The sequence below is a fragment of the Danaus plexippus genome, chromosome 24, assembly GCF_018135715.1.
Source record: "Danaus plexippus chromosome 24, MEX_DaPlex, whole genome shotgun sequence".
Classification (NCBI taxonomy): domain Eukaryota; kingdom Metazoa; phylum Arthropoda; class Insecta; order Lepidoptera; family Nymphalidae; genus Danaus; species Danaus plexippus.
The window spans coordinates 4,485,257-4,503,333 of record NC_083552.1 but is presented as its reverse complement, the minus strand read 5'-3'; the positions used below and the strand labels follow the sequence as shown (position 1 = coordinate 4,503,333).

Sequence of the window (18,077 nt, the reverse complement as noted above, 5' to 3'; positions counted from 1 at the left end):
ATTAAATCATTTAGCGGACTCATTAACTGATAATAAACCTAATTTATCAATGACGTGTATTTGGTTTAGATATTTGGAGCTCTAACGTATGGTAACTCTATGTTTTGTACCTAACGATGTATCCCATAGTAGAATCTTTTACAACAAGTGGTATGACTTTCGTCAGGTTTACTTCAATTGTTTAAAGAGGACTGCAATGAATCACAACTTTCACTGTCAACTTTTTCACGTACAATTAGATGCAAGGTTGCGACTCGGTTTACAATCCTGTATTGTTTTTACTTTCTGGGACAAACAACAATTTCTCGTTCAACAAACGACTCAACATTGACATGTCCAGTCTGTTCCACTTCTTTATATTTTAACGACTTAAAACAGTTTTAAGGAGTTAAAATTCGTTGGCCTTAGAATAAATTAACGCTTTACAATAATTACGTACATAAGTAATCTTTAACCTATATTTTATGAGCTGATTTTCGCAAGTCGATAAAATATGCATTTTATGTTCATTTCGGAAACCTTGATTCGTATACTGCAATTTAATGTTTATTCGAATCATTACGCGCCAATTTATATAATCGTACGTGAGGTGGAGGCGTCTTAACGGACGTTAAGCTTGTGTCGAGCGTGATTCATGTAGACGTCACTCAAAGTGATCAAAACAATGAATACCTTTATCAAACTTACATTACTAACCGGCCGCGGTTCATTGCATCTTTGTTTTCTTTAAATGGTTATAGGGCGTTATCTTTTTTATATATAACAAATTAACAAAGGAGTTTGGATGTTCTAGAATGAGTATGCATTGCTGTTTTTATCGCTGTTGTGTCAGAAAATATACGATAGTTTGACATGACATTGGGCTTTAACGATCACATTCTACGCTTTTATGTTTAAATACTGAAAACTTGTATAGTACAAACGGGTATTACAACTTAATTTACAAATATAAATAAATAGTTAGCGATGTAGAGACATTTGAGGTAGAATTTAAGGATTGGTTGCCAAAACTTGTTAGTCATGAAAAATACTCAGTCATATACTTAGGTATATGTACTACGTTCGTCAGCTGGGTGTCGTTTTCCTGATTTGGCTTTTATCTTGTAACTTGATTCACCATACTGTCGAATCATTTCTAAACAACGGGAATGTGGTTCAAACTAAAAACGACAAAACAATTAAATCATACACACCATTTGCAATATGTAATCAATTTTATTCGTAATTTCTCTAACACGTTGTGGTGAATCATTAAATAAACGACACATTAAAATAAACAATTTTTTAATTTATTGATAATAATAACTAAAAAAAAACATATTTTTACACAATACATTATAATTAGTATTACACCGCTATGAATAATATTTTTTTAAACATATCAAGACGTGGACTAGCAAATAATATTTAACTTATACAATTTCTTGTACAATAAATGTCAAAGGAATCTGTTTCGCTTTTCGGGGGTCGTAGAGTTCGAAATCGCTCGCCGACATCTCATGGTACACATCCTCGCTAACCCTCTACTTAAGATAAATAACCATTCGCCTCCGTTCTAACAATCCTGTAGACATACTTCCCCCATATTTTTTCTTATATAATTCATACTTTACTGTTAAATTATGGCAGTCCAATGCAATACCGTGATGTAAAAGTGAGAAAAATTGGTCTAAATACAAAATATAAACGGAAACAGAGCCATAAATCTATCCATTAAATATCATATATATTATAGCTATATCGTAAGTTTATCATACATCGATCTGAAAAGAAGCCATTACAGTAGAAAACAATTTTATTTTTAAAAAAGTCTTATAACCTAGACGTAATCCTAGCAGACCAGAACTATTTATTTTTATCTGTCCAACGTCATGGCTTTATGCGTTGTATGTAGCCTTTGTGCGTGATAAAAATTTTCCCGCCATTTCTGACACTTCTTCGAATTGGACAGATAAAACAACATCCATAATGCGAAACATCCTTACAAGACAAATATATTCATGCGTAATGTAAATCTATTTGCTCAATGGTGATAGTAAAGGGAAAATGAAAATTTAATTTGGGGGGGGTTAATAGTTACATACAAAACTTTTGTTGTGACCGTCTGATATGCCTTAATTTTAAACCTTTGTCTTTAGTAATGTCACAAAAACATATAATAAAACCGTCGGAAATGCGGACACAGGCGATACGAAGCATGCATCTCTTTGTTCCTAGACGTGAATTTTCCCCGCACCTAACCTATCTAGACAAAGGGCTATATCATATAAATTAAAATAACAGCAGCGCGACGACCATCGACTATGAAGAAGCCAAAAAACCCTACATACATCTGTGCCTAATCGGAACGAATACTGTGACAGGTTGCATCGAGACTGACCAACGAAAATGTTGTTTAAACAGCAACAGATGTTGAAGTTACACCGCTAACGATTACACTCCTATACCTAGCTTACACTAACGCGGAGTCGAGACTGAGGCGCGGACTCCGCCTCCGACATTGATATCCGATGCTCGCACGTGGAGAAGAATAAAAAACATCGTTAAGTGAGGAGTAAGTACTATTTCCGTGTGACGTGTCGTGAACGTGCAAGCCGATGGGGTACAACATGGATTTATAATTACAGTGTACGGTGAAATAACTTAGTCTTGAATGGAAATCGTAACTTTTATTTGAATCTCAATCACCTGTATCAAACAACAGTTTACATCAATAAACACTTAGCAGTAGGAAGGATACAATATATATATAGATATATATATACGAGACAAATATTCAATTACCAGTATATGTATTGTAAACGTCGAAGTATAAATCGTCCTACGCCTTATATCTATTTAAAATTCCATGAGTAGAGCACGTGGCAACCCTGAAACACTACTTGCCAGTGAACTCGAGTTCGGAGACGACAGGGATCCCGCATTAACGTTAGCCCAGGTTTAGTGACACAGCGAACATAATCACCGTCCCATAAGTTACATATTGATTATAATAATAATAATATTTGGTTCTTTAGTTAACAGGATAATTAATGAACTGTCACATGTTTGTGCGATGCGTTCATATCTGAAAAGATATAAGTTTAGTATTAGTTCAGACAGAGCCGAGTGCACGTACAGGCGATCGCATGCGACAGACGCGGTCGCCTCGATCGGACTTACCGAGAGTAAGAAACGTAAGTGGCCAGCATTCGCCGGACGCCGAAGCCCCGCAGACTACGCTATTATACATTACACATATAAATATATCGTAAACAAGAGTGCACACATCTCTCACACCTAACTATATATACTTATTGATTTAAATGCTTTAGAAACCTATGTATACAATAAATAAGCAATGAACGTGGTTCAGTTCAAATGCGGATCGGCCGAGCGGATCACGGATCGCGGCGCCGCCTGCACTCCGCGCCGGGCACGAGAACGGCTAAAACAAACGCATAGAAAAGCATACGCCTCCGGTTACAAACAAATGTATATAATATAAATAAAGTAATAAAAAGAATGGCGCCATGTTTGTGCGGTGGAGACGCTCGGTGTGCGCCGTGCTTTATTTGAGCGATACGTGAACGTGTTCTGTGGATGGTCGGGGTGAGGGCCGGCGCACACGGGGCGGTCGCCGGCCGTTTAGTTCCATATGCGCAGGAACGAGTCCCACGAGCCGGTCGCCACGGCCATGCCGTTCTCCGTCACGCCCAGGCAGGACACGCGGTTGTCGTGACCGGCCAGAATACCTGCGCGACACACGCCACATACATACATTGTCATATTCATACAGAAACAAACATTCAGATAGAGAACATTAAATTAAAATTATTAACACGAGCCGGGTTCGAAGCTGTTACTTTAGGAATATCGCCTTCTGGTAACTTTTACAACTAAGCTACGGCGCCTGGACTAGAATAGACTTAAATCTATCATTCTATATATTTGCCCTTTGTTCATGGATAGTGGTGACATCTGTTGGGTTTTACGAACTTTCAAAATTAATAATTTTTAATGTTAAATCAACGTTTCTTGGAAGCCAGCTCATATATACTTAACCATTACATATGATCAATTCAAACATTATTTGAATGAAACTAATATTTTCCGATTACTACACGCAATTTTCTTTCACATCTCGTCTGCCCGTGATCACGGTGGCTGCAAAGTAACGAGACGTCGGGAGCGTGTAGTTAAAGATAATAAAAAAACGCGTAGTAATCCGAAAATAAAATGATCATGAAAATGACTAGTCGCTAAAGTCTCGCGGTCTCATATGTTTATTATTGCTGACGGGGTCACTGACCGGCGCGCTCGCTCTTCATGGAGTCCCAGACGTTGCAGTTGAAGTCGTCGTAGCCAGCCAGCAGCAGGCGGCCGGACTTGGAGAAGGCGACGCTGGTGATGCCGCAGATGATGTTGTCGTGCGAGTACATGGCCAGCTCCTGGTCCGCCCGGATGTCGAACATGCGGCAGGTGGCGTCGTCCGAGCCGGTGGCGAACGCGAACCCGGACGGGAAGAACTGGAACGTAACCACCACACATTTAATTATAAAGATAATATGAAGTTTTCTAGCGACATCTGTAACCTGTTAAGTCCTGTTCGGGCGAGAACTTCACGGAATTCCAAGTAATAAGTCTAAGCCTGTGTGTTATTCCGATGTCTGAGCTACATTAACATTAGTTTACTAGTTTTGGCATGAAAGAGCGACGGACATCCATAAATAATCCAGACTTTTCCGGTTACAATACTGGTGGCATGACATCTCCTGTGGTATTATGTTTCTATCGCGTAGTGGGGTGACTCACAGTGACAGCGTTGATGTCGCTCTCGTGCCCCGGGAAGGTCTGCTTGCACTGGCAGTCGCGTATGTCCCAGAGTTTGGCGGAGGCGTCGCAGGCCCCCGACACGAAGGTGCGCTGGTCGGGAGCCAGGGACAGCGACATGACGTCACCCGTGTGTCCCGTGAACTGGCCGCACTGCTGCCCCGTCTCTATGTCCCACAGGGCGCTGAACAACACACGTCACATACTTTTGGAATCAATAACACACACACAACATAATAATGAACATCACCTTATTGAAGTGATTATTAAAGTCAGATAGCGCTTAACTTACTTTATCTATGGCCAACTCTTTTCACATTTTATATACTACGTATATAGCTTTTTGTTCCAAGCCTGCATTATTCATAATTACATACTATTTCCCCAAAATATCTATATCTCTATAACTGGCACTGTTTGAGAACTTCACTATAGAATAACTCTATTACTTTTATAAATGTACGGAGAGAAATATTTTTGTAATGTCTGACTAACTAGATGTCTGTAGGTGTATGTGTATGTGCTGTGTCTCACCAGGTCATATCCCCGGAGCTGGTGAGTATCTGGTTATCATCCAGGAAGCGGCAGCACGACAGGTAGCCCGAGTGTCCTGGCAGCTCGCGGGACACGCGCACGTTGCCCTCGCGGGTCTTCAGGCTGGAACACACTCGTTATATACAAACAAATCACACTCATATATATATCTACATAGATTAACTTATGTATACCTGTAGATGGAGCATATGTTGTCTAGACCCCCGCAGGCGACGTAGGATCCCGATGGTGCGTAGGCGCAGGTCATGACCCACGAGGACCTCAGTGGTATGGCGTGGACCTTGTTGGTGGTGTGACTGTCCCATACGATCAATTTACCGTCCTGGCTGGCTGACACTAGGTTCCTGGAGGGACAGACGGACACACATCATTACATACAAAACTTATTACGTTTATTAAAAATGTAGTTATTAGTAATTATTCCTTGGAAGGTATAATATTAGGACTTTTTATTTTGTATGACTAAAAATTTGTGAGTTTCTCCTACATATGTTTATTGTGTTTATTTCCGTGTGTGGACGATATCAATTTAATCATCTAACCTGCCAGTCTTCTGTGTATATTCACTATAAAGCTTACATTGCTTTTAAGTATAAGGTCCTCTTATTTTAATAGTGTTTATTTTAAATATATATTTGGACTAACAACGAATTTAAGTTGCTAATTTTGTGACCTTAGTGTGTTGAATGAAGATATATAATGGAAAATCTGTTATAATATTGTTAATACTAATAAGTGCATAATTGCTAGAAAAGACAAACATTTAGTACAGTCAAAGTTTATACTGAGAGGAAGTTTTTAGAAGATATCTTTACATATAAAATGTATTAGAAATAAATTAAATTATATAAAATAAACATCGCCCACACTACCACGACTAGATACACACACACACACACACACACACTTGTATATCACACGTCAATGTCACTAAATGTCAAACATAGAATAACTTGAGATAATAAATTAATTAAAGTCGACTATCGACAGTTCGGATGTATCTCGTATTTTATAGAGACCGCAATCTTTGTTTTTTATATTCTTAATTCAAATTAGCCTGTTGTAATGTAGGCCAAAGGTCTTTCAACATTGTTTTTTTTTTATTATTGTTAAACTGTAGCGGGTTTTTTCCATAAAGAACACCATCGTAAAAAAATAATAATCATCATCATTTATTGTCTTAAAAAAAAATTAACTTATAAATACTATATGAATATTAAAAATTCTCTTAAATAAATCATACACGTGGAACAATGAACTTTATCCTAATGAGACAAAATAAAGTCATGTTCCTCTTATAAGTATTAATTATATATAAAAGCGTTTTAATAATTCCAAAATATATAAACTCTTTATATATTTAATACAAATCTGAATTACCGGACTACATACGAAGCATTCCGTACCGTATGCAATATAAAGGTTTAAACTTGGGGTAACCGTTCAGACTTATTATCCTACATTGAACAACTGATTGCGTACTTATCACAGGGTTGACACCTCGCAGATTTTTTTAAAACTAAATAATATTTGCTATGAAACGTTATTATTTGTATATTGTATGTTATACAGTCGACTAGTGATCGTCCGCGACTTCGTCCGCGTTGTCTTCGATAGTACATACACGATTGAATAATGTGTATTTTATGAATAAGTCATGTCAACTCCGGCATAAACTCTGCTAACACACGTCATTCTGATGTCTAAATTATGTTACTAAAAAGTTTCATCAAAATGCGTCCAGTAAAAAACAACAAACAACCTCAACCAAGGAGAAAGTAGATTATGTTTTGTTGGCTTCACTGATACTATCTGCACGGATCTAAGCATATGCATGCACATGTATATCACGCTTTATTAAATAAGCATCGAACCGCCAGCCCTGAACGACTTAAAGAAATATTTATTTCGAACGATCCGTTCGTAGAAAAACCGTGAGATAGTTCAAAATAAAATACAAATCTCTCGGAAATCTAACAATCAAATAAACGAATCAGATTTACATGGCGCATCACTATTTGAGAATGACTATCGATACTATCGATACACATTTGCGTCATTAGGTATATATAATTTCTTTTATCGAGAAAGCTTCTATATGTGGGAACTAATGATATGTTTTTGTATATACGTTACGTGCTTGCGTACGTGGACGAGGTCTCGTACGAGATTCTAATCAACGCCAAGGTCACCACCGTTTGAATGATCTTATATATAATATAATGATTTTACAACCGACAGTTATCATTAAGACATAGGATTTAAAAAAATCGCGACTCTGAGATTTAGAAGAGACGTAATCTCTTGTTATAATTCAGTAGGATGTATTGAGAATGCTTTGAGAGAATTTGTTTTCAGATATGTTCCCGAGTTCATTCTACTGCGGAGTGCGTACTGTTATGTATGTTTATGAAACACGTCCAGAGCGTTTAAATATTTGTCATGTGAAAAGTTTAAACTGTGTGTGTTTGTATATAACGATACCCACCTCGAGTCGCTGCCCCAGTGCATGGCGTAGATCTTGGCGAGGTGACCCCTGAGAGTCCTCCGAGTCCTCATCTGGATCCGTCCTATGGGATCCAGGTTAGCGGTGGCCTGCGCCAGCGACGTGTCGCACGCCGCCTTGCGGGCATCCTTAACATAACAAATAAAACATGATAATATTTTAAAACTACATACTCCCGACGTTTCGTTAACCATTATCAAATGCCGATGTGATTAAAGCCTCAAATTCATATTATTTCTCGATTCATATAACTTAGAGACTCCTATAATAACCAGGTTCCCTTCCCTGACATCGTCCGTCTTACTAATTATATTAAAATAAATACACTTGTTTGGAAACTGGTTTTGTTTTTACTTATCTAAAAAAAACTAGTTAATGGACTGCATAGAGATGGAAACAATTTTTTTTTTTTAAATATTGAAAGCAATTATTAAAAATTAAAAGACTTGCAACACCACATGTGTTAGTGTTGCAAGTCTTTACATTTTTGACTGGTATCGTTTGTTAAAGTTTTAAAAATGAACTCAAATATATATATAAAAAAAAAAAACAAAAAAACATTGCCATTGCTTCAATTCCGAAATTAAAAATTCTTCAATATAAAAAAAAATAGAACCTTTCAAAAAAATATAAAAAATTGTGATAACGGTAATTATTGGTCTTTGTAAATCCAGTGACATGTCATTTCTGATTGTAAAATGTCGTTACGGTTTTGACAGTTGACAATGTCAAATCGCATAATAATTTACGTCCTTAGTTCATAATAACAATATAAAAAAAAATATTAATATTAATACCCATAGAAGAATACACACATACATTTTTAATTATTAATCATTTTTCCTACATAAGAAACTTTCAAATAGATAGAAACGAAAAAAAAAACGCAATAAGGAAAAAAACAATCCAACTTTGTCCATTATATGACATACTTTGATATAATTATAAATTAATGTCTTATATAAACAATTCTTGACTAATTTACTATAATTTTCCTTAACTTCTTATCCGTGTCTCCGACTGGTCATTACTATGAATACACTACATCATTAAAAACATGCATTTATATTAAAAAAAAATATATATTCTCGTTGACATTTCTATCACTTATGTCATAAAATGACAGCACAAAAATCTTACACTAAACAGCCTGCATAGTTAAATGTGCTAACTGATGGGAATATAACGATTCCCAAACCTAGTCTCTTAGATTATCGAGTATGGTGGAACAGACGAGGTCATTGAACCTACCCGGATGGCATTCTTCAAGGTTTCCGCCTCCTGGCGCAGACTGTCCAACTCATTCATGATGCAGCACTCGAGTCCAAACTTCAAAACTTGCTAGACCTGCGCGCGCCGCACACCTTCCGACCTGAAGATACAACAGGACATATAACCATATTAGTTCTCTAGACATACATAGAATTTAATATTACTATAAAATATACAGCATAACTTGTCTTCGTGTATGGAATATTGGTGAACAAAATCTTGAATAAAATAAAATACGTAGCATCAAGAGAGATAAACGAAATGTAAACATTGATTCTTTCTTATTCCGTACACGAACAGGTCGAGTTAAAAAACCTGGTTGAAAGCCGGCTTGCAGTGCAACGAAGCGTACACTCATGTCATTGGAAAGTATCGATACCGATTTCCTCGATAACTTGTCATGACTATTTAGTTGTATCGATAATTAGGTAGGTGAACTTATAAATTATACTCTAAACTTATTACATAGCACATCATACGTTGAATATATATTTTCGGGTAATTTTTGTATTGGATTCGTTAAGTGTTGGTTAATCGTAGGTAACTATGAGTAAAACTTTGACTACTAAATTAAAAAGAACATAATTTTTAAACAGTAGGTATAATTTAAATTATTCTAACGCAGTTTTTATATTGACGATATATTTCTTCATTTAAAACTTAAAAAAATGTATTTTGCTATCATTATTCTTTTTAAGGGCTGTCGTGAATCGTGATGTCAGACCCTATTCCGACACTCCATGCTCGTCCCCATAGCGGGCAACGTTATTGTGAGCCCATAACCAGCACAATACAGATACGATATTAAATTATACATAACGTATATATACTAAAGACAGCGAACTATATTTGCGAAAGAATTTTTACTTCACCGTTCCAAGTAATCGGTCCACGTACAGATTATTAAGTGTAAAGTACTAAGCCCCGATACACACATTTCATATTACGATTAGAATGGTTTTCATGTGTGTATACGCAAAAAAGACTGTATAGCATTCGGTTCCGCGATCAAGAATCTAATCATATAAAATAACAAACATATATTGGATATAATTTATATAAAAAAAAAAACAACTTAATACATTAGTAGCAATAGTACGGCGTTACAATATATACTATATTCCTCAGTACATAAGGCATATATTATATATAAGTTATATTATAATCATTGGATATCAGTTATTTCTCGTGATATACATATTTTAATTATTTTTTTCAGATAAAGTTAATACGGAAATCAATTGGAGATGATTATAAAAACGAAAATTTTCGTTAACCAAATAGTTTAAGGTAAAAAGACGCTCGCTCTGCATCTATTTATACGAGATCTTTGATTCGTATAAGTAGGCGAGGTAAAAATAGATTTCCTATAAAATTTTAGCCATGTCTTTACTATCGACACGGAGTTTAAGCAATCGTTCTCTTAGGTACAATATGTTTTAATTCCTGGCAATATGACAATCGTTTAATTTGTGTTGACCGAGTCAAATATATAATTTAAAACCTTAAAAAAATATATACAGTTATTCGTCATGATTAAGTTTTTCTTATTATTGTGACATACATACATATACAGTATATAATAACTACATCACGTGCTTTGAACTAAAACACGGTTTTTAATATATTTTGAGTAACCAAAAAACAGTTTTAAATTTTTATTTTTTAAAGTTCAAACAGGACAGAAAACTTCCTCTTGTATGATAAACGCCCAACCTATAATATTTATTAATAAACATGTAGAAGCAGGTAGTGGAATACGAGGATGAATTATAATTGTTTAAATGAGGAGTAGCTTTTTCTGGAGTCTCCTTATACGGAGCTGCCACATTATAAGTAATGTTAATGAAGACTAAATCATAATAAAAGAGGTCAAAGTTCACGAATACAAAGTAAGTTATCGTTTTAAGGAACAGATACCCACGATAAATATATATAAATATATATTCTTTGAGAAGATTCTAAGATATATATATATATATGTACATATACATATATCTTAAAATCTTTTCAAAGTTAATTCACATAACAGCTAAGCATTTGCTCGTATAATAACAATAGTTCACAAATTCTAAACATTTTCTACGCTTCTCAAAGACGACGACATTGAGGAGGCTTTATGAATATGTTAATGATTTTATTCTATTTTTTTTTCTTAGAAATACAATATATTAGATTCGAATATAAGAAAATACATCCTATATATATATATATATTATACAGGTGTTTGTTCAACACAGAAACCATGCATTGAAAGAGAGAAAAAAGACCAAGTTTAGATTTTTTTTTATCACACTTAATCTTATATATATATATATATATATATATATATATATATATATATATATATATATATATATACACAATGGAAATCAATCACGATGTGAATCACTTTCGGTTAACGCTCGCGATAATAAAAATATATTATTGAATTAAATAATTCACAAATTAAATAAACTTATATGACATCATCTAAAAGAGAAAATAACTAACAAAATAAAATCAAAATAAAAAAAAAAAAATTATAGCGTCGCTGTTCCATTTCAATTTATAATACCCATTGATCGTAGTTGGTGTATTGATGGGGAAAGGCAGACCGAGAGGGGTTAGTCCGCAGGGGTAATTAGGGTAGCAATCAGCAATCATTATTATTAATTAATTTATGTCTGCGACTTCGTGCGTATGACCATCGGAATTGGGCTCTGAGAGTAGTTCGTAATGTGTTAAACACAACAATCCATATCACAAGCTACTGGCAGCGACATCTACAGCTGTCATACATTCAACCTGCGGACACTACACAGTATTGCGCTTTAAATTATAATCAATATCTTATTCTTTTGTACTAACTTCATATATTTATGAAAATCTATTCAGTGGGTTTTGCGTTAATCGCTACAAACGTTCATTCATACTCCTTAATTTAAGCATTTATAATATCAGTAGAAAATTAGAATAAACTAAAAAACCCTGTTTGCTTTTATATTCTAAAGTAAAATTAATAACAAAGATTTTATATTCTAAGCTATAACGTTTAACCGCGGCTTCGTTTATTCAATAATCGTTGATATCAATAGTCGAGCCAAAAATGTGACTACGCCCTACTTGGACGTCCTATGCACCGTTCATACGAAATTTCATTAAAATCGGGTCAGCCGTGAAAAGGCAAGTGTTACTTTCACATTTACAATATAAAATCATTATAACAAAAGCAAAAAAAAAATATGTCAATATAACGATTTCCATAAATGAAAATACAAAACATTCAATAAAGTTCTTAACCTTGCAATATGTATACGAAAATAAGATATATATGACGAATTATTGAATATCTAGTTGTAAAATCCTTCAACAACAACTTCCTTCAACTATTGATTTCTTTCCAAATACCGAAAGTATTTTTCAAGTCCCTCACAAAGGAAATGAATTACCTCTACACACATATATAAGTCGAAGGAACTACATTCCAGAACATTCCCTAACGAAAAATGTAAATTGTATACAGATACAGCACACAGGTAAGTCTGTGTAACTTTATATCAGTAATACGACAATTTTCCTTAAACGATCAAAAGAAAATAGTCAGTTGTTGTATGAACTGGAGTTTTAATTCTGTTTAAACGCCTGAAGCAATGGGTTTTTCCTATGTGAATCACTCCATAACCGTCGTGGTGGGTAGCGGCATGTCTTATATTGAATATTAAAATCAATTTACAATTCATATGTCTCAGGGACCAACGGGAATACAAAAAGAATAAATATATTCTCGAATGAAATAAATCGATTCGGCATATAACAGAATCGTTTACGTAACATTAGATTATATTGATTTAATGTTTCGATTAATTGTGATAGTTGATTTGCTAGTTTCAATTAGTTTGATAACTGCCACGTTAATGAATTGACCAGACGATTGAATCGATTTTGTAAAAAGTTAGTATGGAAGGACGTATCTCGGATGAGGCATGCGCAAACATGTCGAGGCGACCAGTACATATACAACATATATATTATTAATTAACAAATGCTCTGACGATTTTCATATAACTCACTCAATATCTCGCCGTTTCTCTTGAGAAAATTTCATTAAAACGGATCCTTTTTTAACGAAATAAAATTTAAAGTCATTCCTAGATAAAAATCGTCTTTTTAACATAAAGATCCGTAGAAGTATCTAGAAACGAATGAAACAATTTGCACATAAATAATTTGAACATTTAAAAAAATATTTAACTAAGTTTAAATGAAGGCTATATATATTGAAGTAATATAAAAAGCACGCCTAATTATCACACTCATATGAAAAACTTAACATTCAGATAGATGTCTTACAAGAAAACAATTCTGTTCATACAAATATGTATTATCAAATTACGTTATGCTTAGTTTATTAAAGAATTTCAGCGTTATTTATAATAAATTCGATGATAGGACAAATAAAATTAATTCCATTAAAACCTTAAACTAATTATGTGTCATGATGCATTCACCAGTCCCATTCAAAGGCTCTGATGTTATGACTTCATCAAAAATGTTTATAAATTCAGTCTGCATCATCACATACAAAATTCCTCTTGTTAAATATATATCCTGTATACAGTTCTTATAACAATATCTAAAAGACGTACATACATTTCTGTTTAGTTTAAAATCTATACTATTAATTATGTACGTAAGGTATAAAGCTAAGTTGCAGGAGAATCACTTTTGAAAGTATCTCCAGGACTTTGATCAATATCATTTTGTTAACTTCCAGACTTTAAACTCTTAGCATAACAGTGAACTCTACCGTTAATTGTAGAAGTACCCTTAAAATTTGGATCGGCGTCACAAAAAACAAGTGGTATTGAATTTATTGGCTTTTAATAAATATTGGCTGAAGAGAGATGAAGACCTTGCTTTAATTATAGTCAAGGTATAGTTAAAAATGAAGAAAAACAAAACACATTAGACTTGAATATCAACCCAACTCTCCAAGCGGTTAAAATTAATATTTACTTAGCAGTTGGTTTAAGACAATGAATACTTTAAACCATCATGATATAATCGTTTTGAATTTGAAATTTTGAAAAAAAAATAATATCAAGAGAATGAGCCCATACTTTAACAATTTCTAAAATAGTAATACTTAATGTTCTCACACAGTAAATAGTGTGACATTAAAATCTATATATATATATATATATAAAACTAGACTATTTTTGCCCCACCATATACATACAATTACAGCATTCAATTATAGGACTTCAATCATCATAATACCAAAATAAAAACATTGTAAATAATTTAGACGTATTTTCCTGTTAAAAATCTTTTACCTTGTAAGGATATTTAAATGTGTACTTTCTAACACTTAAAAGGGCAAAGATTATCATCATATAATATTTGGTACACATTTAAGGTGTGTACAAACAGCTCTTACTCAATTCATCCTTAGAGTTTTGAGATTAAAAACTTTAAGTGTACTTGATTTAGTATGCATGTAACACTGACGAGATGCAATTAAAAATTATCTAAATAAAGATTTTTAAGGACCATTAAATGTAACAAATTTTTGATCATGTTTTTGTGTGACTGATATAGAATTACGATACATCCCAACAAGCTCTTAATTTTATAATATTAGTTAGAAGTAGGTTTGTTAAAAAATATAATTGGTTATATATACACAGATATTAAATTGACAGTATACTGTTACTGGTAACTATTTAGTACTTACAAAGTAGACATTTGCTAATTTTCTAACATTTGTTATGTTAAATTAATGAAGAGTACTAATTGATTAAAAAAAATTCCAACCATCATACATACATTATAAGAAAATTAATATTAGGCAAATATATTGGAATGTTGAAAATTGTTCTACTAAACATAAGCAAAATAACTTAAATTTTTAGTGTCATAATATAAATATATATATATATATTAAGAGCTAGTTAAAAAAATATGAGTTTAATATTTTAAAGCAACAAGTTAGACAGACACATATAACAACAAAATGTGTCCATTAAGGTGCACCAAGTACTTGAAATACTTGTGTGATAAAAAATTTTGTATTAACAGCATTCAAAGATGACTTATGTCAATATATGGAGAGTAAATGACTTAGACACTATTTGCTGCTGAAGTAAAAAGTGAATAGTAATATTGAGATCTAAGACTTCCATCATTTATCAGATTTAATACATGTTTTTTTTATTATTTTCACTAACTACTCCCGGTTACTTTGCAGCAACCGTGATTATGTGCAGAGAAGATCAGCAGTAATAAGCAGTTGAAGCAGATCATTTAAGATTTTAAGAGTTTCTATGTACATGAATTATCTCTCATGTATTATGTTAAAGCTTTTAGGTGAAATTATCTCAATAACTAATTCAAATCAATCTTCTGATGTTCTTAAACAATAAATCCGCAGTAAACATCTCTGTTCATCAAGTAACGGCAAATAATTACATTCTGATACATTTCTTTGTACCGTAGATACCATCACCACATCTTTAATGATTAAACATTAGCTTTTAATTTATTCACATACTTGACTCTCAAGTTGTTGTAATCGTTAAGTGAGTGTAAATATTAAATTAATCATATATATATTTGTTTATATTTATAGATATGCTATAGATATATTTTCACATTGATATTATGAAAATAACTTAAATCAAGTATCTAATCTTTTTTTTTCCTTATTTTAATGTTATATTATAGGTGTAGCAACTCAAAAATGTTTTCTTTTTAGTTTTATTGTAATAATGTATATGAATATGGAAAAAATATATATCTAGGTAAAATTATTAGTACATGGTTTTTCCCACTGACCATTTAATAGTGTTTTATTAGGATATAAATTTTAGATGCTTGGGAACCATTTATCGAGTATCACGACTGGAATCAAGCTGTCTCTGTAAGGTTACGAAACTTATTTAACACAGGATATGTGATTAGAGTTACAAGAAATTTTAACTGTCATACAAAATGATGTTTTCAAACAGGTGAATGTGTAATAACGATAACATAGAACTTAATTCACATAAAATATATCATATCTTTATACAGCGAAGGGATATGAGTACCATAGAATTTTTGCTTTACTAAGAAATGTTTTTCCTTCAATTCCGCTCATGATTGTCAAATTTATATGTATGCTGGACTTTTAAATCACAACTTTGAATGACTGAATCCTTAGCTAATGGGAATTGTAACCAGTTATTCTTTATATTTAGTTTTCAATATAATTATATCTTTTGTTTACGAATTAATCTCAAAATCCCTAATGTGATTGCTACAAATATTAAGACAAATTTTAATTTTTTTATAACATTTTCTGAATGTGGCAGAGATTTCTTTAGCAAGTCAATGAACCCATAATAATTACTTAATGTCTTTTATTGAATAAATCTACATGATTTTTAACTAATTATGTACTTATATTCATTAAAAAACTTTATTGGTATTCAAGACTTCAAAAATTAGATCTGTAACTAAAGACAAATGTATTTTTTTTTCAAAGATACTAACACGACAGATGGTTATTCACATATAATGTTAGGAAAAAGGGTATTAATATTTCTAAGATAAAACTTCTTAATTTTAACGAAATACTCCCATCAATTACATATTCATCTCTTTCGTTTTATTAATTTATAATTTTGAACTATAAACAATTTATACTCGTATATATTATATACATATCATAAAAATGATCTTGAATGAAAAGTATCACCCTATTAGTAATTAATACAAAAAAAAAAGGAATTTCCCCATTGAAGAAAGCGAAAATAACAGTCACCTAATAAATTGATAAAAGGCACATTCGCAGCCGAATTGCTGTATTTAGCTAATATAATGGGATAAAAGAAACGAATAGTGACAAATAACGCCCAAAACATGGGGGATATTATACATTGATAAGAATACGCACGAAATCGATGTCCCAACAGGGCCGTGCCTTCCTATTACATATTTATAAAGACACATAAAGCTGCTTTCTATATCCGGCAAATTCATGGCATCCTTCCGCTGAATAAAAACTAAACGATCCTACACTCGTCGTATCGATTAAATCAATTGATTCAACCTACTAACAATAAATTCAGACATGGGTGTATCACGCATTGGGCCGGCAACCATTTCATATATTGCTGCATATCGCTTCGTACTATTTTTAGCGAGAAAATGAAAGCTGTATGCGATACATGTTATATAGAGTGACTCTGAAATAGAATATGATCGAATTGAATAAAACAAGGACTTTACCCCAATAAGCAAATCTCTTCGATTTATCCTCCAGCGGTTTTCAGGCGCTTTCTACACCACTATTAAGACTGGATCCTATCCTTTTGGCACATCTTGTATCTTTCTAACAACACTACACTGAACTAGTATTTATTCACAAGTTTTTATCACGGACTCGTCCACCATTTAGTATTTCATACACCCTCGAGCTCAATCCTTTTCACGGCCATTTGCAAATTGCGTCAAAGTTCCCTGATAGCTATTGGTTAGTTGTGCGCCGGTACCGCGCTCTCTACAGGCAAAATAAGGAACTGAACTATTCTGCTATGTAAAAATGAACCATAACCCGTTGAATTAAGGCTCTTCATTATCCTCACCGAACTTACTTGTACCTTTTTGGATGAAATAATTTTGGGTGCGGTGAAGTTACCACGAGAACCCCGTGGAACCGTGACGTCAAACTGGGCGTGAGGTGTAAAAGGCGGATATTTTAAATATTTTTTATTGTGTATTTTGAACAGGAATTAATAATAATTCTATTTTGTCATGATATCATATTATGTAAAAATATAAATAAAGACGTATGATTTACTTCGGTTCTTAATATTAAACAGTGAATATACGATATAGTGACACGTAAAATAATAATAAAAAAATACTATTATTTATTGTTTAAAAAAATGTTTGTGTTTGATTC

General features: G+C 33.1%; 1 protein-coding gene across 2 annotated transcripts; it reads right to left on the bottom strand.

Moving 5' to 3' along the window:
- Positions 1-1,267: 1,267 nt before the first annotated feature.
- Positions 1,268-17,632, bottom strand: LOC116775837 (guanine nucleotide-binding protein G(I)/G(S)/G(T) subunit beta-1). Of its 2 annotated transcripts, XR_009753092.1 has the most exons (9): positions 17,402-17,632; positions 9,125-9,245; positions 7,856-8,001; positions 5,541-5,711; positions 5,347-5,469; positions 4,795-4,996; positions 4,292-4,508; positions 3,163-3,734; positions 1,268-3,067 (listed from the first exon to the last, which is right to left on the bottom strand). XR_009753092.1 is itself a non-coding variant. In XM_061524184.1 (8 exons), exons 2-8 carry the CDS (start codon positions 9,179-9,181, stop codon positions 3,628-3,630), a joined length of 1,023 nt encoding a protein of 340 aa, XP_061380168.1. In that variant the 5' UTR covers positions 9,182-9,245; positions 17,402-17,632; the 3' UTR covers positions 1,268-3,627. The 2 variants fall into 2 exon arrangements, 1 of the variants encoding a protein (XP_061380168.1); XM_061524184.1 differs by having other exon boundaries at positions 1,268-3,734.
- Positions 17,633-18,077: the final 445 nt, after the last annotated feature.

Bases quoted from the DNA above. Each gene is read 5' to 3' on its own strand.
- LOC116775837 (XM_061524184.1), bottom strand. From the start codon at position 9,181: ATGAATGAGTTGGACAGTCTGCGCCAGGAGGCGGAAACCTTGAAGAAT. The intron at 5,712-7,855 runs GTGGGTATCGTT...CTGTCCCTCCAG, and splicing joins CACTGGGGCAGCGACTCGAG to GAACCTAGTGTCAGCCAGCC. The intron at 5,470-5,540 runs GTATACATAAGT...AGTGTGTTCCAG, and splicing joins AACATATGCTCCATCTACAG to CCTGAAGACCCGCGAGGGCA.